Source organism: Lygodium microphyllum, chromosome 30 (assembly GCF_053477565.2).
Source record: "Lygodium microphyllum isolate KBCC chromosome 30, Lygodium_microphyllum_v1.1.10, whole genome shotgun sequence".
Lineage (NCBI taxonomy): Eukaryota > Viridiplantae > Streptophyta > Polypodiopsida > Schizaeales > Lygodiaceae > Lygodium > Lygodium microphyllum.
The window spans coordinates 4667693-4691601 of NC_141164.1; the positions used below are offsets into that span (position 1 = coordinate 4667693).

Below are 23909 nucleotides of genomic sequence, written 5' to 3' on the forward strand. Positions count from 1 at the left end.
ATGCAAGTGGGGGAAAGGCTAAATAGGGCTGAAGGGAGAGGGAAATCTCGGTTTTTCATTTTGGAGCTGTTGAAAAGAGGTGTTGGATTGTTGCTGCCAGCTTTTGGGGCCATTTCCCAGCCATTGGAGACCGTTTTGGTGATGGAGATTGCATATTCTTGACCTTGGGAAGCTGACAATTGCTGCTAATGCATTTTCTCCTGAAGATCACAGTCTCTAATGCTCCTATTGTTGTTGGTGCATCCGTTTGGGGCTGGTACAGCAGGGCAGCAGCTGATTTTGATCAGTTCTTCGCGACAAATCTCAAAATTTTCTCTTTACAGCATTCTCTCATCTCCTTCAGCCTATGCTCAACCATTCTCAGCAATTCTCAGCCATTCAGAGAATATCTCAGCCATTTTTGGTGGGCTGATCTATAATTTCTGCAGTAAACCCTAATTCACAGCAGAAATTAGGGTTTAGCAACCACCTTGGGATCCGTGCCAGAGATTGAAGGCTCAAAGGACTGAAATCAACAGCTGATAATTGAAGATTATCAAAGGATTTCAAGAGCCAGCCCATCCCGAATTGATTTGGGGCAGCATTTGGTTAGCCAAGGGTCAAATTGGAGAAGAAGTCCTGGGTGAAACAAGGAGCAAATGACCTAAAAGGCTTGCTGGACATTTATGACAGCAAGAGCAATTGGTTAGCAGGAGGAGATTGAAGAATCTCAAGTTGTGCTCCTTCCAATTGAATGAAAGCTAAAGAAATGCCGCAAGGGGCACCAATTTTGGAGCCAACAGGGTGTCTACTGTCCAAGAATGTTATGGTTAAGTGCGTATTTCATTTTATGCGCATTTATTTATTGCTGTAATTAATTCTTAAATCAGGTTATCACCACCCATTCCAAGAAGGAAGGCTGGTTTCATGGTGTTGAGATATCGAGCTCCACTCGTGATATGCCAGGGTGATCGTTGTGCATTTATGTCACCGACTTGTCAGTTGCAGATGCGGTTGGTACACCGCCCATGAATAATAGCTAGATGACAGCTATCCTTATCTACTCTAGTTCGTGGCTCAGTTAGTATGCCACCTTAGTTATTTGAGTTTGGTTTGAGACCCATATATAGGGTTCTTCTATTTCTTTGTAAGAGAGTTTTTTTGGCTTACACAACTAAGAAGAGGAAAACTGTTTTCAACCTCCACCTCTGTGTGTATTCCCCCATTGTGCAAGCAAGAAAGCTACAAGTGAGACTCCTTCCTTCTCTCCCACAATCTTAACATGGTATCAGAGCCTTGTCGTGGTAAGGAGCTCAAGAAAGCAAGCCAAGCTCGCGGTGTTCTGGTAAGAGGAGCAGTGTTGCTTTCATTTTCTGTTTTGGGAGCAGATCTCTGCAGGTAGCACAATCGGAAATTGCAAGAGTGCATTGTCTCAGGTTGAGACGCCCTTCGCGATGAAGCAAGAGGGCAGTATATGCTGCAAGCAAGGGCTTTAGCCCTTGGTGACCCTGTTTTTTTTATTTGAGGCCATTTTGGGGCCTGTTTTGGAGGCGGAAGTTTTCTGCACGCACTCAGGAAAAAGCCCTGTTTTATGCTGTGCGACCACTGTTCTACAGGTCGGTGAAAAGTTACCACAGAAATCGTCACTAGGAAGTGACTGTGTGGTCAAATACCACTTTCGCCAGTTTTGCAGATTTGCCCTTGTGAGAGTGAAGCTGTGTCTTTTGCAATGACAGAATTTTTTGCAGTGTTCTGTAATGGCGTCTGATTCTCTTTCACAGATTGTCACTGAAAAGCTTGACAAGAACAACTTCCAAGCATGGAAGTTTAGAATGACGAATTTCCTTGTGGGAAAAGCATATTGAGAATTTGTTGCAGGAAATGAAGAAGAACCAGTTCTTCCTGATGTTCCCAATCAACAGCAAATGCAGGCATTTAAAGCATGGCATGAGAGAGCCAGGAAAGTTAAGTATTGGCTATCTATCAACATTTCAAACTCTGATTGTGCATATTCAAGATGCAAGTACGCCAAAGGAGACATGGGATACTTTGTCAAAAATGTATAGCACAAATACGCAAGCCAGGAAAATGCAGCTCAAGCAAGAGTTGCACAATGTGCAAAGAGAAAGTATGAGCATCAATGACTACCACATGAAGGTGAAGAAGATTGCAGATGCACTTGCTTCCATTGGGTCGCCAGTGGAGGATGATGATTTAGTCTCAGTGACCTTGAATGGTCTAGGAAAGGATTATGCATAGTTCCGAACATCCATTTCCATCCGTGAAAGATTTCCTGATTTTGAGGAGTTGATTCCTCTTCTAATTTCTGAGGAGCAGAGAAATGGCGGTGCATCTTCTTCAAGAGGAACTTCAAAAGAAGCTGTCTTCTACTCAAATGCTGGAAGAGGTAGAGGCAGAGGTAGAGGAGGCCGATTTGGAGGCCGTGGTAGAAATCAGAATATGCAGTAAACTCAAGAAAACCAGTCCTATGGAGGAGGACGTGGTAACTCTAGAGGCAGGGGGAGCCAAAGAGGTCGTGGTGGATAGCAAAGAGGCCAAAATGCAAACAGTAATGTTGAATGCTACTACTATGGTAAAATGGGTCATATGGCTAAAGACTGCTATAAAAAGCAGAATGGCATCATGAATGAAAAACTGCAACAAGGAAATTATGCATCTTCTAGTAGACAGGGTAATGACAGAAATGAGCATTTGTTTATGGTGCAACACATGAACAATTCTGTGACAAGTGCAGAAGAAAGCAACGAAGTGTGGTATGTTGACTCAGGTGCATCAAACCACATGACAGGTCATGCAAAATGGATGGAGGATGCAAGAAAAATGGAAAAACCAGGATTTGTGGAGACTGGTGATGATACTGCACATCCTATTGTGCAGATTGGAAAAATTCCTTTGTCTATACAGGATGGGAAAAAGAAATACCTGTCCAATGTATTTCATGTCCCGAATATCACCAAGAATCTGGTTTCTGTTGGTCAAATGGTTGAGTAGGGCTTGCAGGTCAGATTTAATCCTCATGGATGCTTTGTTGAGGATATGAAAAATAAAGGTCGCTTGATAGCAAAAGGAAAGAAGAAGGGCAGAATGTTTACGTTGGATCCAGACATGCCTGAATTGAGTGTAGCAATGTTTGCACATGGAACCGGTGTAGTTGCAGATATTGATATCTGACATAAACGCATTGGTCATGTTAATGTACAGTGACTTAAATCAATGCAGGCCCAAAATATTGTTGCAGGATTGCCTAAATTCAAGGTTGCAGAAATGCATAAGATATGTGAAGCCTGTCAATTTGGAAAATAAGCAAGGAAACAATTTCCTAGACATGTTCAAGAGAGTAAGAAGCCATTGGAATTAATCCACTCTGATGTGTAGACTACTAAAGCTGCATCTCTTGGAGGCTGTCATTATTTTGTCACTTTTATTGATGACTATAGCAGAAAAGTTTGGGTGTATTTTATGAAAAAAAAAAGTGAAGTTTTTCGGCATTTCAAAACTCTTAAATCTATGGTTGAAAAAGAAACAGACCTGCAAATAAAATGCCTAAGGTCAGATGGAGGGGAAGAGTATCTCTCAAATGAGTTTGCAAGGTTCCTGCAGGAGCATGGTATAAAGCAGCAATATTCATGTAGTCATACCCCACAACAAAATGAAATTGCAGAAAGGAAAAACATGCACATTGGAGAGGTATCTCGTGCCATGCTCAATGAAAAAGACCTGCCAGATTTTTATTGGGCTGAGGCAGTTGCTACAGCAGTCTATATAATGAACAGGACTCTCACTGCAGCAATACATGGGATGACTCCAGAGAAGAGGTATACTGGTAGGAAACCAGATATTTCTCATTTGAAGATTTTTTGTTGCATTGCCTATGTTCATGTGCCAGATGAGTTGAGATCCAAGTTGGATCCAAAAGCTAAGAAGTGCATCTTTATTGGTTACTCTCTACAGCAGAAAGGGTATATATGCTATAATCCTTCTACTCGTAAGTTTACAGTGAGCAGAGGAGATGTTTTTTATGAGATAAGTAGCTGGTATAAACCAGTAAATGTGATTGATGATGTAGATGCACAAAATGGTAATGCTGCACAGAATTCACAGCAGCAGTCACAAAATATTAGTGGACCTGGAACGTCTTCTAGCAGTGGTTCATATTCTTCGCCATGGACAGGCAGATTGAGATCAGGAGAATCTTCTCAAAGCAATGTAGATAGTGGTATGCAGATATCACGAAAAGAAAAAGAGAAGGTAGATCAGCCCATGTTTGATGTGAATGCAAGTCACTCTTATGTGGATGGTAAATCCAATGGCTCAGAACAGAGCATTGATGATGAGTTGGGTATTCCTTCTATTGTTACACCTGGAGTAAGGAAGACCAGGGATGTTTTGAGAGCACCTGGGAGTGAACCTACTTTGCGCAGGTCTACCAGAGTTAGGTATCCTGTGGATAGACTGAAATATGATGGATTTACAACCATTCACTATGCATATATGGTCAAAGTGATACAGGAACCAGAACCCACTTCTTTTGAGCAAGCCATGGGAAAAGAAAAATGGGAGAAAGCCATGGATGAAAAAATGGATGCCTTGGAAGCAAATGCTACATGGGAATTGGTACATTTGCCTAAAGGTAAGAATGCAATTGGCTGTAAGTGGATTTATAAGGTGAAGCACAATGCAGATGGTTCTGTGAACAGATAAAAGTCAAGATTAGTAGTCAAGGGGTATGCACAAACATATAGCATTGACTATGAAGAAACATTCAGTCCGGTTGCAAGGATAGCAACCGTAAGAGCAGTCATTGCTATGGCTGCATCAAAGGAATGGTCTTTACATCAGATGGATGTAAAGAATGCCTTCTTGCATGGTGACTTGCAAGAAGAGGTCTATATGGAGCAGCCACCAGGTTATGTGCATACTGTTCATCCTGAGTTTGTTTGCAAGTTGAAGAAAGCCTTGTATGGCTTGAAGCAAGCACCTAAAGCATGATCTGACAAGATAGGACAGTATCTTGTCACTATTGACTTTCAAATTTCCAAGGCAGATTTCTCACTTTATGTGAGAAAAACAGAGAAAGGTATTATGCTACTTGTTATTTATATTGATTTGATTATGACAGGTGACAGTGATGAAGATATCCTTCATGTGAAAATGCTATTGAAGCAGAAGTTTGAGATAAAGGATTTGGGAGAGCTGCATTATTTCTTGGGCATTGAGGTGATTAGATCACCAAGTGGGATACAGCTCTTGCAGAGGCAGTATTGATTGGACATGCTGTCCAAATATGGGATGACAGGCTGTAAGCCTATTTCAGTTCCTTTGGAGCAGAATGTGAAGCTGAGCGCAGATGCAAGTGAGCTTCTAAAAGACCCTACTATGTACAGACGCATAGTAGGAAGTTTGATTTATATGACTATTACCAAGCCAAATTTGAGCTATGCTGTTGGATTGGTAAGTCAGTTTATGCAGACTCCAAAGAAACCGCATTTAGATGCGACTAGACGCATACTCAGGTATGTGAAGTCCACATTGCAGTATGGACTATTTTATGAGACTGGGGTTCAGATACAGTTGCATGGATACACTGATACTGATTGGGCTGGTAGCATTTCTGATAGACGATCTGCCAGTGGATATGTGTTCCCTTTTGGGAGTGCTGTAATCACTTGGAGCAGCAAGAAACAGCCTACCGTTGCCTTGTCGAGCACAGAGGCTAAGTACAGGGACGCAGCAATGTCTGCATGTGAGGTAGCTTGGTTGCATAAGCTACTTTATGATATGCATCAGCCTACAGATGGGCCAGTTGTCATTTATTGTGACAACATGAGTAGTATACACTTGGCAAATAACCCAGTCTATCATGCTAGAACAAAGCACATTGAGGTGCATTATCACTATGTACGGGAGAGGGTTTTACTAGGTCTTATTGATCTAGTTTATGTTAGCACAGAGGATCAGGTAGCTGACATATTCACGAAGGCATTGGGCACAGAGAAGCTGCGCAAGTTCAGAGACCTGCTTGGTGTGCAGGAATTGGGATTGAGCTCAAGGGAGAGTGTTGAGATATCGAGCTCCACTCGTGATATGCCAGGGTGACCGTTGTGCATTTATGTCACCGACTCGTCAGTTGCAGATACGGTTGGTACACCGCCCATGAATAATAGCTAGATGACAGCTATCCTTATCTACTCTAGTTCGTGGCTCAGTTAGTATACCACCTTAGTTATTTGAGTTTGGTTTGAGATCCATATATAGGGTCCTTCTATTTCTTTGTAAGAGAGTTCTTTTGGCTTACACAACTAAGAAGAGGAAAACTGTTTTCAGCCTCCACGTCTGTGTGTATTCCCCCATTGTACAAGCAAGAAAGCTACAAGTGAGACTCCTTCCTCTCCCACAATCTTGAAACATGGTTTCATTGCCGGGATAATCACTCAATCTCTTGATTTGGTGAGCCCGAGGCACCTAATTGCAAGCCAAAGCTTTGTGCTAGTGCTGAGAAATTACAGCAACATGTCTTCATATAGTGAGATGGAATCAAGCAGTGATGATGCCTCTCAGTATGGACATTCTCATGGGAATGAAGGAAATGCAATGCCTAATCTTAGACAAGGCTCTCATGATGGACAACAAGCTGATAACGATGATAGCACATGAGAGAATCAGTGATGTATGGAATATCACACTGGGTTGCATGTGATGAAAGATCGAACATGCATTGTATGTTAACAAGTGAAGCATGGTAGACAAAAGATGCCGCAGTTTATTACAACTTATGTAAGGATAAAGTATGCGTTTCAGAGAACTTAAGGAACGTAAAAGGGAGCAGCTGATCACCATGATATGTTTTGTATTTTCTAAAGGGTGATTATATATTGCTGCATTTTGAAAAGGCAAGACTGACAAGGTGAAAGGGCAAAAGGGAATGTATCCAAAGTTCAGAATGAGAAACTATGGACCTTTCCAGGTGTTAGAGAGGATCAACGATGTGGTATATCGACTGAAATTACCTCTACACTAGCGGATACACTATGCCTTTCATGTGAGCTTGTTGAGGCCTTTTTATGCTGATGTGTCTAAGGATGTATCTACTGAAATTCAATCCAATGTAGAGGAGCTGAATGAGATATTGGTATCCGAGTAGATTTTAGCACATAGAGAAAAAAGGTCAAAGGTAAAGCTTCCATAAGCTATTGGGTGAAGTTTCACAATTGTTCACCAATGGATGCTAAATGGATGGAAGAGGATGACTTGGCAGACCATCCTCAGTTGTTACAGCTTTACCTTGATGCCTTTCAGTTAGAGCCGACTTTGGATCGGGCTCTTTCAAGTTCAGCATGGCAAGGGTCTAGAGTACCACCTAATACTCAAGGGGGAGGTAGCACTTCCACTCCTCCAGGAATGGATTGCTCTCGTGTAAAGTGGATCTCGGATGTATTCAGCATGCATCCAAGATATTGTGCAGACAGTATGTTTGCCATAAGTCACTATTCAGTGTACTAGTCACTGTGGTATGTATACAGATAGATATGGTTTTCACTACAGCTCTGAAACTGTACATTTGCATCGAGTTATGATTATGAGAGACTGATTACCGAGTGCTAGTTTTCAGTGTATGATCATTAGTTTTAGTGGTATTCAGTTGGTTCTTTGGACAGCAGCATGTGTATTGAATGCCATTGACAATTCAGCCATGGTTTTGGCTCAGTTTATACTTTACTATGGTTGTGTAGTCAGTACTGTTGAGAAACAAGAGTTTGGGATGCATCCAATGAGTTTCTGGCAACAGTTCTGGACTATGGTTAAGTTTTATGCTATGTTTATGCTGGCTGGAAATTTTCAACAAATAGTGGGTATATGAGATAGTTAGTCAACAGTGGCCAATGTTGTATTGACTATGATGCCTTGTGAAAATTCCAGTGCAATATTGTTTGCTTTGACACATTACAGTGCAATCGAGGACGATTGCAAGGATTTCAAGGGGGTGGTCTGTCACGAGGACGTGAAAATTTGATGCTTTGCTTATGTTTAATTAACATTTGATTAAAGGATTAATCAAATGTGCAATTAAAAGATGCACATGTGGGATGCAAGCTACTTTTTCACAGTTGAAGGCCGAAGGATCCTGTGAAAAAGATAGGTGTCAAAAACAAAAGTTGTAACAAGTTACACTTCTTAGATTCTAGGTGAATTTTGGTGTCAGTTTTCTCCTAGGACCATTAATTGGCCATTAAGTGTCAGTGGTGACACTAGGGACTAGGCATTAATTAATGGATTAATGCTTGTCCAAGGGTCAATTAATGCATGGGACCACTTTGGGTTGCAAATGGCCTAGTCAATTAATTTTTCGATGGGCAATGTCAATTTTTTGGGCATGGATTAAGGGTTGAATTAATTTTCAGAATTAATTAATTCTGAAAATTAATTAAATGGCTGAAAATTGCTGAAAATGGGTTAAGAAAGCTGCCACTTGGCAAAACTTTCCCATGCAAGTGGGGGAAAGGCTAAACAGGGCTGAAGGGAGAGGGAAATCTCGTTTTTTCATTTTGGAGCTGTTGGAAAGAGGTGTTGGACTGTTGCTGCCAGCTTTTGGGGCCATTTCCCAATCATTGGAGACCATTTTGGTGATGGAGATTGCATATTCTTGACCTTGGGAAGCTGACAATTGCTGCTGATGCACTTTCTCCTGAAAATCACAATCTCTGATGCTCCTATTGTTATTGCTGCATCCGTTTGGGGCTGGTACAGCAGGGCAGCAGCTGATTTTGATCAATTCTTCACGACAAATCTCAAAATTTTCTCTCTACAGCATTCTCTCAAGTCCTTCAGCCTATGCTCAGCCATTCTCAGCAATTCTCAGCCATTCAGAGAATATCTCAGCCATTTTTGGTGGGCTGATCTGTAATTTCTACAGTAAACCCTAATTCACAGCAGAAATTAGGGTTTGGCAACCACCTTGGGATTCGTGCCAGAGATTGAAGGCTCAAGGGACTGAAATTAGCAACTGATAATTGAAGATTATCAAGGGATTTCAGGAGCCAGTCCATCCCGAATTGATTTGGGGCAGCATTTGGCCAGCCAAGGGTCAAATTGGAGAAGAAGTCCTAGGTGAATCAAGGGGCAAATGACCCAAAAGGCTTGCTGGTCATTTATGACAGCAAGAGCAATTGGTTAGCAGGAGGAGATTGAAGAATCTCAAGTTGTACTCCTTCTAATTGAATTAAAGCTAAAGAAATACCGCAAGGGGCGCCAATTTTGGGGCCAACAAGGTGTCTACTGTCCAAGAATGTTATGGTAAAGTGTGTATTTCATTTTATGCGCATTTATTTATTGCTGTAATTAACTCTTAAATCAGGCTATCACCACCCATTCCAAGAAGGAAGGCTGGTTTCAATCTCCCTTATAACTACAAAGCTATCTTATGCTCAAGTAGCATAGAGCTCATATGCTGAAACTCACCGGTTGAGACAATTTGAGACCTTGATACATAAGCCACACCATCATACTAGCAAGGAAGCTTGTGCAAAACAATCTCCACCCAATGAGCCTCTATAAGAGCCAAAACCATGTTTTGAAGGTGATCTTGGATAATTGACACTTGGAGTAAAAAGGCATGTATGGATTCTCCCTCTTCCCAAGCTAACCATCCAATGTGAGAGCCCACCTAGGAGACTATCCCCTATACAAGTCGCATAGCTTGGCCCAAGCCTCCAAGGAGATCCTACAGGAGGTAACTGCCAAAGAGATCTATTTGGGAAAAACACCTAAATGATGTTGCATAGACAACAACATCATTTGAATCCCAATCCATAACTGCCTTAAGGTACTCATCCTCTTCCACCTTTGTTGTCATACTAGACTAAGATGGACATTGGGGTCTCAAGATCTCTCCTAAGAGAAAAGGCCACAAGCAACACTCCAAGTGTGAAAGGTAGAGCCTTGGAGATTACCATTTTTGTTTGTGCATGAAGGTGTCATAACGGAAAGCTGAAAATAAAAACAAAGTAGAGAAAAGGGGAGATACCTAGAGCCAATGAGATGTCCAAGAGCCAACAATCACCAATCTTGAAGATATTATACACCAAGATATCTAACCAACATCTTCAATAAGCAAGTCAAGAAAATGCAAAGTGCATGGAGCCCATGTGATGGTAAGAAACTTATATTTAAGAATGCTCACATAGCCACACAATTACCATTAACTGTGATCACCTACACCACATTTTGGACCCCTATGTCTATGATGGCCTCTTGCATGTGACTCCAAATAGAATTTATTGTACTAATAATACCTATCATAGAGGTACCAATGGCCTTATTGAACATTGTGCCTTTGCATGAAGGCACATCTAACAATCCATCATATAAGACCATGCAACCATGCATAGTTGCCAAGTTGTAAATATGACTCATATATAATGTAAATTTATCATGATTCATAATCCTATACAATGCAAATGAAGATTCAACATAGCATCAATATTTACATGCCTCATGGTCCATTATCCATGACAATATTAACTTTAATTATAGAAGAAGCCATCAATATGTACATGCATCATGTACAACAACTCAAGGAAAATACCTATAATCAATGTCAATATCCGTGTCAGCATGTCAAATAAAATTGTGATAAATGTCGACTACAAAAGTTCAAACGCATTTTTTAGAGTAGGGTTTTTCTCGAGGTTTCCAACATGTGTTTCATAGATTTCAAAAACACCTAGGCATAAAATGAGTTTCTTAACCTTATGAAATGGGTTTCTTGGCAACTACACATCCATATTTGGCCCAACTTTGCCACGAACAATAAGGATGGAGGGTATCATTATTGATATGCAGCCTGAACATGCAGAATACTGAAACTGCAAGAAAAAATCTATATTTTGGCTGATGAAGAGAAAAATTCAGATTTTGGCTTCGTGCAACAACATGCCTAGTAGTAACTGCATTTTGTTAAACTTGCTTGTTGACGATAATTGCATCAATTTTCAGCCTGTTTTCTTTTTACACTTCAGATACACAATTGCTTGGATTTAGAGTCATTTGGCTGATGACGAGAAAAACTCATAATTTGGCTTCATACAATAGCATGCCTAGTAGTAGCTGCATTTTGCTTAGCTTGCTTGCTGATGATGACTACATTAATTCATCCTGTTATGTTTTTGAAAGATCAAATATAGAGTTGCTTAGATTTGGACTCTAAAATGAGCTTGTCTGAAATGTCCCCCTTGGATCCAACCTACACACGAGACATGACACAAGCCGCATTCACAATGAAACGGATTGGACATCTGACTCACCTCCCAACCAAACAACCTCACCCCCGAGCTTGAGCGCTAGCAGTACTACGAGTCACAATCACATCCCAAGTTTTAGCATCCCATACCACCGAGCCACACCATCTTGGTGTATGGATGCGTTGGCCAACAAGCCAAGAGTCCAAGAGTGATGATCACACAATAATGTGCATAATAGGTCTTGAATCCTATAAATAGGATTCAAATGCCCTAACCCCAAAGTATTCTTAGTGCATTCATACTAAGTCACTTAGTAACCATCGTGACCAATGCTACTAGCGCCCATCAAGATGTCCAAGGATGTAACACTTCCCCCCTTATGAATGGTTATCGTCCTCAGCAATATCCTAATAATTTTCAGCTAACTGTATAGGAACCTATGGATTTGAGTACTCATTTCCTCTTCACCATTAGCTACTTGTACTCTTATGGGTTGCTGTAAATCAGTGAGAAAACAATGTAACATGTCTACAATTGACTTATTCACAAAACTATGTGTACAATCACTGTCTATTAGAATAAACACATCCTTTCCATGAATGGTACCCTTCATATGAAATGTATTAGGGCTCTTTGAACCTGTCTAAGCATCTATGAAAATAGAACAAAAGGAAGTGGCAGCAAGAGGATATCATTTGCAAGTTTAACAAACAAGCCTATTTTATTCCGGTGAGAAAGAAAATAAAGGCTAATCATATGATACGATTGTTTTTGCAACACATCTTTAAGTATCATGGTATGCCTAAGTCGATCGTTTCAGTGATCGAGACCCTCGGATGACCACTTTATTTTGAAAGGGATTATTTAAGAATATGGATACCACGCTAAAATTTTCATCATCCTTCTATCCACAAATAGATGGTCAGTCTGAGGAAGCAAATACCACAATGTTAGATCTTTTGAGGTGTTATATTTCAAACCGCAAGACACAATGGAAGTAGTATTTGTCTTTGGTTGAGTTTGCTTACAACAACACAATGCATAGTTCCACTAACAAAGCTCCATTTGAGGTGATTGAGAATGGCAAGAAGGTACCACATATCTTACAAACTAAGGATAAGATCTTTGAGGCTAATCGTTATGTGGAAAACTTGGATACAACCTATGCAAAGATAAAGTATGCACTTCATAGATCATCAAAAAAGTAAAAGAGGACAGCTAATCATCATAGACATGCCTTGTAGTTTATAGAGAGCGATTATGTATTGCTGCGTTTTGAAAAGACAAGGCTCAAAAAGATTAAAAAAAAAGAAAGATTGTATCCAAAGTTTAGTATGAGATACTATGGGGCCTTCCAGGCGTTGGAGGACATCAATGATATGGCATATCAACTGAAATTACCTCCACATTGATGCATACACAATGCCTTTCATGTTAATAGACCTTTTCATGGTGAGGTGCCAAAGGATATGTTTGCTGAAATTTAGTCTAAGATTGAGGAGCTAGATGAGATTTTGGTACCCGAGCAAATTTTGGCACATAAGAAAAGAAAGGTCAAAGGTAAAGATTAAAGGGGATACTTTGTGAAATTTCAAAATTATTTACCAATGGATACCAAATGGATGGAAGAGGATGACTTACCAAACCATCCTCCATTGTTGCACCTTTATCTAGATGCCTCTCAATTGTAGCCAACTTTAGTTTGGGCTCAATCTAGTTCAATATAGCAAGGGTCCGAAGTATTGCCTGATACTCAAGGGAGAGGTAGCACTTCCACTCCTCTAGTTATGGACAACTCTCGTATGTAATGGATCTCTAATGTATTCAGCATGCATCCAAGGTAGTGTGCCGATAGTATGTTTGCCCCATGAGGTCACTACTTAGTGTACTAGCCAATGTGTATGGGTTCCACCTCGGCACTGGAACTATACTTTTGCATCAACTTATGACCAATTTTACATGAATTTTGCCTTAATTTTGAGACAAAAATTGTTATCAGTTTCAGCTCACTTTTTTATTAGTTTGAGAACCATTTATGGTCACTTTTGGGATCAGTTTTTACAATGATTGATTGCTTATCTGTTTTTGTGATGAGTTTGTGACCACTTTGGGATCACATTTGCAGCAGTTTTTGTGATCAGTTCTCAAATCAACAAGTGATTTGTTTATGATCAGATTATGCTCAATATCCATGGACAACAGCATGTTAATAAATGCCACTAATAGTTTCAGCCATGGTTTATACTAAATTAACGCTTTTCTATGGTTGGAAGTCAAAACAGTTGAGAAATATGAGCTATGGAGATATCCAATGGGTTTCTAGCAACAGTTCTAGATTGTTTATGCTAGCTGGAAATTTTCAACAAGGTTTGGGGCATGTGGCATGGTTGGATAACAGTGCACAATGTTCTGACTGTGATGCCTTATGAAAATTCCAACGCAATATGCTTTTCCTTTGGTACAATGCAATACAATCAAGGACAATTGTAAGGATTTCAAGGGGAAGGTCTGTCACGAGGACGTGAAATTTTGAGATGCTTTAAACTTACTGATAACATTTGATTAAGTTATTTTATTTAGCACATGTGCTGCACATGGTAGTTATTTCATGGTAACAGGCCAAGGACCCCAAGGATGCAATGGGTATCAAAGGCAAAAGCCCTGATGAGTTACGCCGACTGGGTTTTAGGGGTTAGTTGGTATCAATATTGACCCTAGGACAATTATTTGGTTGATAAGTGTTGGTGGTGACACAACAATCAGCAAAGATTAAGAACCACTTCAAGTTACAAATGGCCTAGCCAATTTAATTATGGATGGACACATTTAGTTTCGGGCAAGGTTAGAAGGACTGAGATTAATTTTCAATATTATTTAATTTTGAAAATTAATTAAATGACTAGATAATGCTAAAAAATGGATTTAGAAGGCTTTCACTTGGCAAAAATGCCTATGGAACTGAGAAAACGTTTTGGGGGACTGAGTCTCAACCATTCAATTAGTTTACAGCTTCGGAGAGAGAGGCATAGAGCTGCTAGTCCATTTTTTTTGTCAGAGAACACCAATTTGCTGCAGAAGACAACCATCTAGGAGCCTCAACAGACAAGAAACAGCAAGGAGCCACCTTCGAGGGACTGGCAACAACATTGCTAATCAAGTGACAACACCTTGGAGGTGTCTTGAAATAGGTAACCGCATTAAATACAAGCTGGAGCAAGCAACAAGCAGAATTTAGAGTATTCTCACGAAGAAAACCAGATTTCTCTCTCATCTTGGCCTTCTCTCACCTTCTCCAACCAATTCTCAGTAGACCTCAGCATTTTTCAACCATTTTGAGCAGATCTTAGCCAAATTTGGTGAACAGCAGAGAGATCTCTACCCTAAACCCTAAATTTCTACAAAAAGCAAGGTTTGACAACCACCTTGAGACCCGTGCCAATTGATGAAGGCATTGTATACAGAATTCAACACCTGGATTTTGTGTAATTATTAGGAAATTCAAACGCTAACCCATTCATTGTAATTTGGGATTGTTACCAAAGTAAAGATCATTTTGACAACACCTTCTGAGAAAAAGACAAAAATCAATAAAGATTTTGAAGAACGATAAGGTATTAACTTTAGGAATTCGACTAAGAGCATTGACAACCATATCAGTTGCATCCTTTCTATACCAAATTTTGATGTCAAACTCTTGCATAAGCTCCATCCATCTCGCATTTCAACCACAGAGATCGAGCTAATCACAACTGTATTTTGATGAATGGTGGTCCATCTAAATAATAAATTGGGCATTGTATAAATAAAGACACCATACTTTAAGTGCATGGATGACTGCCCATAATTCTTTCTCTTGGGTGGTATAACAAGTTTGGGCATCAGTGAGCTTACGGCTCTCAAATGCGATAGATCGACCATCTTCATAAAGGACAGCACCTAAAGCATAATCACTCGCATCTCAATGAATCTCAAAAGGTCTAATTGAATCCATTATTTACAACATTGGTACAATGGTAGCAAGTCATTTCAATCTTTGAAAACATTGATCGAGCTCAATAGTCCAAACAACGGACTGACATGCTTTTTCTTGCTTTGAATACCCTTAAAGCAAATGTGTTAAAGATTCAACATTTATGAATTTTCAAAAAAACCTAGTAAAACCTCAGAAAGATTTTTAGAGCATTCTTTCAGACTATCTATATCGAATAGTAACCGAAACTAAGATCGATTTTCGTGAAATATGGGACTTGCCCGACTCAATAAATCCCTTAGCTAAATAGTCTTAAAGTTGTCTAGCTATATTGTCTTCCTCCTTCGAGCTAAACTTGTAAGGTTGCCGAGAGACGGGATGGCTACTGAGCAACATCTCAATCCTATGGTCTAGGTGTTAGTGATCTAGTCAAATAAACTTAGTTTGCTATAAATGGTGAAGTCATATATTCATTTAGTGCATACAAGTGGGATCATTTTCCCACTAATGATGCATTGAAGCATGCATTCTTGAGGCAATTCCACAAGGATAAAATGACAATAATATATATTTTGGAGGAGATAAAGAAAACTAAGTAAGAAGATTCTTGGTTGCTCACTCACTAGTGCGGATCCCCATTTTTAAGGGCCCTACATTCTTGAGCTCAGTGTTTTGGCTATGGTGTGGATGGTTTTCCTAATGTAGGAATTGAGACTTCTTTTGTTCATGGTTCTTGGTGCTACACTTTATTAGCATTTCCATACGCATCATTCTCTGCTTTGTATATGAATTCCATTTCCTGAGCACATCTTTGAGTTCTCTTTCTTTACAATATTCTTTTGTTCTTTTGTTTTCTTTCTCTTTTGTCTTGTGTTCAACAGTTTATTTCAACACTTGTCTATGCTTTCATTGTTGCACCACTTCTTACACTAAGGTCCCGCGAGAGGTGAAAGTCCATCAAGTAGCTCGGATGAAAAAACTTAAATATGCTCGTGTAATATCCAAATACTCTCACTATGTAAGCAATAATACTTAAATCAAAAAAGCATTGAGTAAATTTCGTTGTTGAAATCACATGTATATTATTTTCTCTGATCTTAGAAAATTAACAACCCTCAATCACATGGAAATGACCAGCTCCAAAAAAAAACATGATTTTTATAATCAAAATCCAAGGATAAGTATTTATCAAAAAACCATAGCATACCAAGAATGACATCGGCATGCTCAAGGCTCATAATTCGAAAATTCATAAGCTAATGATACTGTTGAATCGATAGATCCAAATCCAGTATCATCTAATCCTAGTGATCCACAGTAAGACCCTTTGAATACCGAGTATAATAAATTTAGTTAGCGAGTACCATGTGGAGCCGCAACCCCTGTCACTCATTTTTTATCAATTACATAGTTTGTGACCTACTTTAACCTTGCTTAACTCTCTCCCCTTCGAATAGGTGACGACTTTGTAATTATGATAGCCAGCAAACACAATCCATTGCAAATAGTGATATGTTGCAACTGTTTGTGTACTTTCATGACACGAACCCTGGTCCCTAATGCTCTGTTAAAACACTATTGCTCAGCATAATGCAGCCAAGATGCCTTTGATGTTGACAATGTGACATAAAAGATATGCTGTATTTCAGATAACCTCATCAAGCTTACTGATACTAGCACGACAAAACCTCCATCTGACAAAGACATGGCAACGAATACCAGAAATGTTGGTACTTTTGAGGAGGATGCATAAGATTTCAACAGCTTTCTGTAGTTGTTTATGAGTTAGGAACTAAACTTCAGCAAAAAAAACAAGCAAAAGTCACCACATCTAGCAAACCTGAGTATAAATACAAGGAGCTGGATATGCTTCTGTATCCCTTGAAACTGCATGCATAGAGAGTGATAGAAAATCCACAGCATAACCATGAATGTCTGCATCACTTAACCAAATCAGTCTCCTGTAAATGCACAACAGGACAGCAGTCAGATCACTGCAAAATGATGCATGGACAAGAAAGCATGTATGTTAGTCCTTAACAACAACATTCTCATGTTGCAAAATTGTGCGCCCTTGGGAAAGGCTGTATGACAGATAATTATTACACTCCATAACCCTTTAACTTAAAACAGAAAACCTAAAGGAAAACCTAGACATGAACTCTTTTTACCCTCATCAACATATCGTCTCTCCTTAACCATAAAAGTTTTAAAAAACGGAGCCTTCTTTCAATACTGAAAGAATTACAGAAATAACCAGCTGTTCACATGTTCCCTTCCTCTTTGATTCTTCACATCTTTGCTTTGCATGTCTTCTCTTTGTAGGCCATCTCATTGGCTCCGTGTTCATGCCCTTTATTCCATGTTTCAAGCTTATTAGTGTGTTTTAACTGTCACTTATGACAGTAGTAACCCCTAGTCATCTAGGACTCTAGAGTCACTAGGGTTAGGCTTGCTTATGATAGTGAAGCCATTTCAAGGTTAGCTTTATCTACAAAAGAACACTTTCTGGAAACCTAGCACATTAAGTGTGGCATTATCCACAATTCATTCATTAGTACATTGGCTTTCACTTGCGATTGAGTATTATTGTGCTTTAATTGTGTGTGTGTGTGTGTGTGAGACAATAGGCTTTTCGTGAACCTTGGTAAAACCAAGGTTATAGTGTTTAACACCACGCCACAGTGGGTCAAGAGATCGCATGTTGAGCTAAACATTCATTACGTACTAATTAGCTCTTTGAAACAGCCCCAAAACAGTAAATTACCAAAAGTTTCATTAAACAGGGAGTGGTTTTAAAGAGTTTGTGTCCCACATGTAAAACCCTAATTTGGGAGGATCCTTCTGTATCTATAATAGATAGGCTACCCACCATTCGACCCCATCCTTCTATGCAGATTTCTCACATTCACATGCAGATTTCAGCCATCAGCCTTCTTCCTGTGGCTGTCCAGCCCCTCCAAACTGCTGCCATGTCATAATCCTTCTCTAGCGACCTGTCCACTACTGCCACCCATCACTCTAGCTGCTGGCAACACCGTTCAGCCCCTCCAAACTGCTGCATTTGCTAATCAAGAAGGCCACTCCATTGTCTGGGAATCCTCTCAACATTAGACAGGCTGCATTTTGCAGTGCCAGCCCCGACACATCATCCAACACTCCACCTGCTGCTGCATTTTGGAGATCTGCTACTCTATTCATCATCACACCCCTTTCTCTACTATCATCTAGCTGCGTACGACCTTGGTGATCAGTGTTTTGCTCTTTCCCACTGTCCAACTAGTGGTTACAGCACTTGGGATCCGTCTTCACTGAATGTACACTTTGACGTTCATTGCTTTGCCCTTGGGCATTCTGCACACTCTTACATTCATTTGTAGCATTGATTCATTCACTTCATAATTCTCTTCTTTCTTTGTCTGTGTTTGTGTTTTTGCATTTTGAGTTTGAGTTTTGTGTTTTGTGTTTAGTGTTAGAGTTTTGTACGTCGGTATCAATCGTGGTCATACATTCTATGTTTCCTCAATGCAAACCTTCGTATATCTTCACACAACACCTCCTAAGTTCATCTTTGGGCAAGAGGAGATGGAGTATGTGGATTCTTACACATACTTGGGAGTTTTATTTACAAGCTTTCTCTATGAGAGAGGCGGTAGACACTAGATTGACAAAAGTGGCACTAGGTGGTTTGGAGAGGACGTGCTCACATGTACAATTTCAAGGACCCTACACCAAGTTGTGGCTCTTTGATACGCTAGTCACATCCACATTATTATATGGAGTGCACGTATGGGGGCTCAACCTTGATCACTACAACAGATCGAGTCGCACTTAGGATGGATGGAAATCAATGGAGAGACCCCTTATATCCATGATCACCAAGATGATTAAATGTACCTTCTCAATTCCACATGAGCTCATTAGAGTTGAGTTAGTGGTAGGATCTATCCAAACTTAGATATTCACGATTGGCTCTCTGAGTCCTCCCAACAACTTGCTCGAAAGGGAGATACCTCTTCTATGCACAAATATCAACTTGGTTATGGCTTTGCCATGAAAAGACTACCCCCTTTCAGTACTCCCTAGATGCACTGCAACCAGCCTTCCTTCTTGGAAAGGGTGGTGATAACCTGATTTAAGAGTTAATTACAGCAATAAATAAATGCACATAAAATGAAATACACACTTTACCATAACATTCTTGGACAGTAGACTCCCTGTTGGCCCCAAAACCGGCACCCCTTGCAGTATTTCTTTAGCTTTCATTCAATTGGAAGGAGTACAACTTGAGATTCTTCAATCTCCTCCTGCTAACCAATTGCTATTGCTGTCATAAATGACCAGCAAGCCTTTTGGGTCATTTGCCCCTTGATTCACCCAGGACTTCTTCTCCAATTTGACCCTTGGCTGGCCAAATGCTGCCCCAAATCAATTCGGGATGGGCTGGCTTCTAAAATCCCTTGATAATCTTCAATTATCAGCTACTGATTTCAGTCCCCTGAGCCTTCAATCTCTGGCACGGATCCCAAGGTGGCTGCTAAACCCTAATTTTTGCTGTAAATTAGAGTTTACTGCAGAAATTACAGATCGGCCTACCAAAAATGGCTGAGATCTCCTCCGAATGGCTAAGAATTGCTGAGAAGGGCTGAGCATAGGTTGAAGGAGATGAGAGAATGCTGTAGAGAGAGAAAATTCTGAGATTTGTCGTGAAGAACTGATCAAAATCAGCTGCTGCCCTACTGTACCAACCCCAAACGGATGCACCAACAACAATAGGAGCATTAGAGCCTATGATCTTCAAGAGAAAGTGCATCAACAGCAATTGCCAGCTTCCCAAGGTCAAGAATATGCAATCTCCATCACTAAAATGGCCTCCAATGGCTGGGAAATGGCCCCAAAAGCTGGCAGCAACAGTCCAACAGCTCCAAAATGAAAAAACGAGATTTCCCTCTCCCTTCAGCCCTATTTAGCCTTTCCCCCACTTGCATGGCAAAGTTTTGCCAAGTGGCAGCTTTCTTAATCCCTTTTCAGCAATTTCCAGCCATTTAATTAATTTTCAGAATTAATTAATTCTGAAAATTAATTTAGCCCTTAATCCATGCCCAAAAAATTGACCTTGCCCATCCAAAAATTAATTGGCTAGGCCATTTGCAATCCAAAGTGGTCCCATGCATTAATTGACCCTTGGACAAGCATTAATCCATTAATTAATGCCTAATCCCTAGTGTCACCCTTGACACTTAATGGCCAATTAATGGTCCTAGGGGCAAACTGACACCAAAATTCACCTAGAATCTAACAAGTGTAACTTGTTACAACTTTTGTCTTTGACACCCATCTTTTTCACAAGGTCCTTCGGCCTTCAACTGTGAAAAAGTAGCTTGCGCCTCACATGTGCAACACGTGCATCTTTTAATTGCACATTTGATTAATCCTTTAATCAAATGTCAATTAAACATAAGCAAAGCATCAAATTTTCACGTCCTCGTGACATGCACCATCTTGCACTTTGAGCCACTTAGAGATTAGCAGGAGGATGGACCTCACTCAATTGGACACCAAGATGACATTCTTGGCACCAGTGCAAGACTTGGGAATAAAGATGGTTGTTTATAGAGAGCATATTTTCCATACTACAAATAATGGCTTTATTGCCCAATCCCCCCCCCCCCCAAGATACATGGACGCCCACCTTTTGTTAAAAGTGGATCCATCAATGGAAGCATATACGTATGCTGAAATAGACTGCTGAACACAAGACCAAGAGAGAACAAGAACACTGCAAAAGAAGAGAACTCATAACAATGCTCAAGAAATGGAATCCATATACCAAGACATGAGAAAGTACGGAACCAATATGAGTCATTGGCTGTGAAGGCACTGACACGGGTTTCTCTCTCCAGCAAGGACCTACGAATGATAGATGAATTATGAGAGTGGAGGAGAAGCCTGAATAAATAGGCTGAAATAATGCCATAAATAGCAACAAGTCAACCAGCATTTAATGCTGGTCGGCCAACATAAAATGCCCAAAATAAACATCAAAAAAAGCCAAATAAAATGCTTAAATACACAAGATAATATCCTGGTACCCTAGCCCACTAGATCACAAGCACAAACTCAACCATGAGCTGACATATCTACTAGCACCCTCTCTCACATCATGGGTGATCTAATACAATACAATATACAATGATAGTGTCCCATCACTGTACATACAACAAGGACAACCAGAGTAAAACCATGGATACCCAAGCAATGGGTGCACAAGCCACCACCAAGGTGCCTTGGAGAGAACCCAATGTCAAATGTCAATCATACTAGCTCCTGAAAATAGAGAACAATCAAAGCAGCTCTCAATGTCTGTCAACAATGTCTCACAGTAGCATACAAGACCATCCTATCAAAAATGCCTCTAAACATATGTGACCATGGATTTTCCGCCTTTGGTCATACCACCAAAGTGTCCCCTCATGTGAGACTATGAGCTCACACTAGGAGCAAATCCCGTTCTCTATCAAATACCAGAATATCATAAACCTTGATATTAATCCCAACTCCAAGGTTTGAATTTGCCAAACTTTGGTTGATCTGTCAAGGATGTGCCTCTCTCTAACCTATGCACTAGTATACCTATATAGTTGAGGCTCACCGACCCCATCGCACTACCCTCCCACATTCCCTCTTTGGCACCAAAGAGTCATAAGGGATCACCACATCACCTGTACTAAAAAGCAGCAGAGAAAGGGGTACCAAGCCCTTCCCTCGATCTAAAGAAGGACCCCTTCCGTGCCTTCTACGCCTTGGCCTTCACCCAAGCCAAAGGATCTAAATTGAAGTCTAAGGAAAAGAATGACACGTCGAAGAAGTCAACATCTCACTTCTTCTTCTTCTCCTACTTCTTCCACAAGGCTACTAACTCCTTATAATCCTTCCGCAAGTGGCTCTTCTTACCACAGTAGTAACATTGGACCTTCGACTTCTTCCTCTCATCCCTCTCTAAAGCTACAAAAGCCTCACCAAATCCGCCATATGAAGACAAAAGCTGTCAAAAGTGGTGCAACAATGGAAGCATAAACATAAGCTGTAAAAAACTATTAAAACACAAGACAAAAACGAAAGGGAAAGAAAGAACACAATACAAATGAGAACTCAGAAGTATGCTTGGAAAATGGTATCCATATACCAAAACATGAGACAGTACAAAAGCAATGTGAGTCACCAGCTGTGGAGGTACTAGTACCTCCTCCCTCTCCCCAAGAACTGTCAAGTGATGAATGAATGAGGAGGAGGGAGTCTGACAATAAATAGGGCAAATAAATGCCAAAAATATGACTGGTCAACCAACATTAAATGCTGGCCAACTGGTTGCAAATAATGCTAAATCCCCATAAATAGTGACAAATAAAATGCCTAAATAATCTCTGAGCCCAGCCTGTTGTACCACAAGTACAAACTCAACCATGAACTGACTAATCTGCTAACAAAAGCCTCCCTTGTAAACGCAAAGATGCCTCATGCTCAAGCAACATCAAGGACATGTGTGAAGCTCACAAGTGTAGAGAATGTTATGTGCCCTCAAAGCATTAGTCACTCTATCAAACATTGAAGGAAGCTTATAAAGTACCCTTCCCACGAGATGTGCCTCTGGAAGGGCAAACTGCATGTGTCAAGGCTAGTCCTATACCTATATAACACACAGCAAAAATGACTAAATGATCTCCTTAGACTCAAACTTTATCTACTAAAGTTGTCTATAAAGGGTCACAGCACACATGGTGGAAGGTGTCTCATACATCTAAAGCTTCCACTATACTTCAGGAGATGTTCTGCAACAGGTAACCGCCAATAGAACTTCCTTAGAAATACAACAAAGCAATGCAAAATATGCACGTGCATCTTCCAAATCCCATGTAAGCACAGCTTCCTCATGGTTGTCCTCATCAAAATCTTCAAGAAGAGAAAAATGATACTAATGCGGAGAAATAGTTCCACAAACAATGTACCACATCCGCTTTTGCACAAACCAGGCTTTCATCACAGCACTCCATGTAAGATAGTCAGGTCTATGTAACTTATCATTTGTAGTACACGGAGGAGCCATCCGGAGAGGATAAGAAGAGAAGATAGAATGTATACAAAGAGAAAAGACAACCAACCAAACAACATAGACTACACAAAAATAGAGTTCACATGTAGCAATGAGCATTCATAGGCTAATCAAAAAAAACAACTACAAAAATTTGAAAACGGCCAATAGACACAATCAGATGTCAACAAATATTGTCACCCGACCTATGAGAGTAGTAAATGTGAAAAACACAACAATAAATTATTCAAAATTTGGAAATGCAAGCTAGGCAAACATTAAATGTTGACCCAAGCTGCCGTACAAGCAATAAGAGGGAAAACGCAAGCAGCAACAAGTCGACTGGCAACAAGGAGCTGATGCCAAATCAGCAGGGGTGTAGATGGCCTGTAATCAGCAAAGAAGCATGCCACAAGGGCCTAGATCTACAATCTGATACCATGTTAGAAGTAGATGCAGCAATGGAGGCATATATGTATGCTAAAATAGATTGTTGAACACAAGACAATGAGAAAAAAAGAACACTACAAAGAAGAGAACTCCAAAGAATACTCACAAAATGGGATCCATTACCAAGACATGAAACAGTACAAAACCAATGCCAGCCACCGAC

The 23909-nt window shown here is 40.2% G+C and overlaps 1 protein-coding gene across 2 annotated transcripts in view; it reads right to left on the reverse strand.

Moving 5' to 3' along the window:
- LOC148009505 (chloride conductance regulatory protein ICln-like) overlaps positions 1 to 23909 on the reverse strand; it is a 37448-nt gene that overhangs the window by 4440 nt on the left and 9099 nt on the right. For both annotated transcript variants that reach the window (XM_087672922.1, XM_087672921.1), the window contains exon 2: positions 17048 to 17168. In XM_087672922.1, the coding sequence (XP_087529048.1) occupies positions 17048 to 17168 (121 nt within the window). The remainder of the gene's footprint in view (positions 1 to 17047; positions 17169 to 23909) is intronic.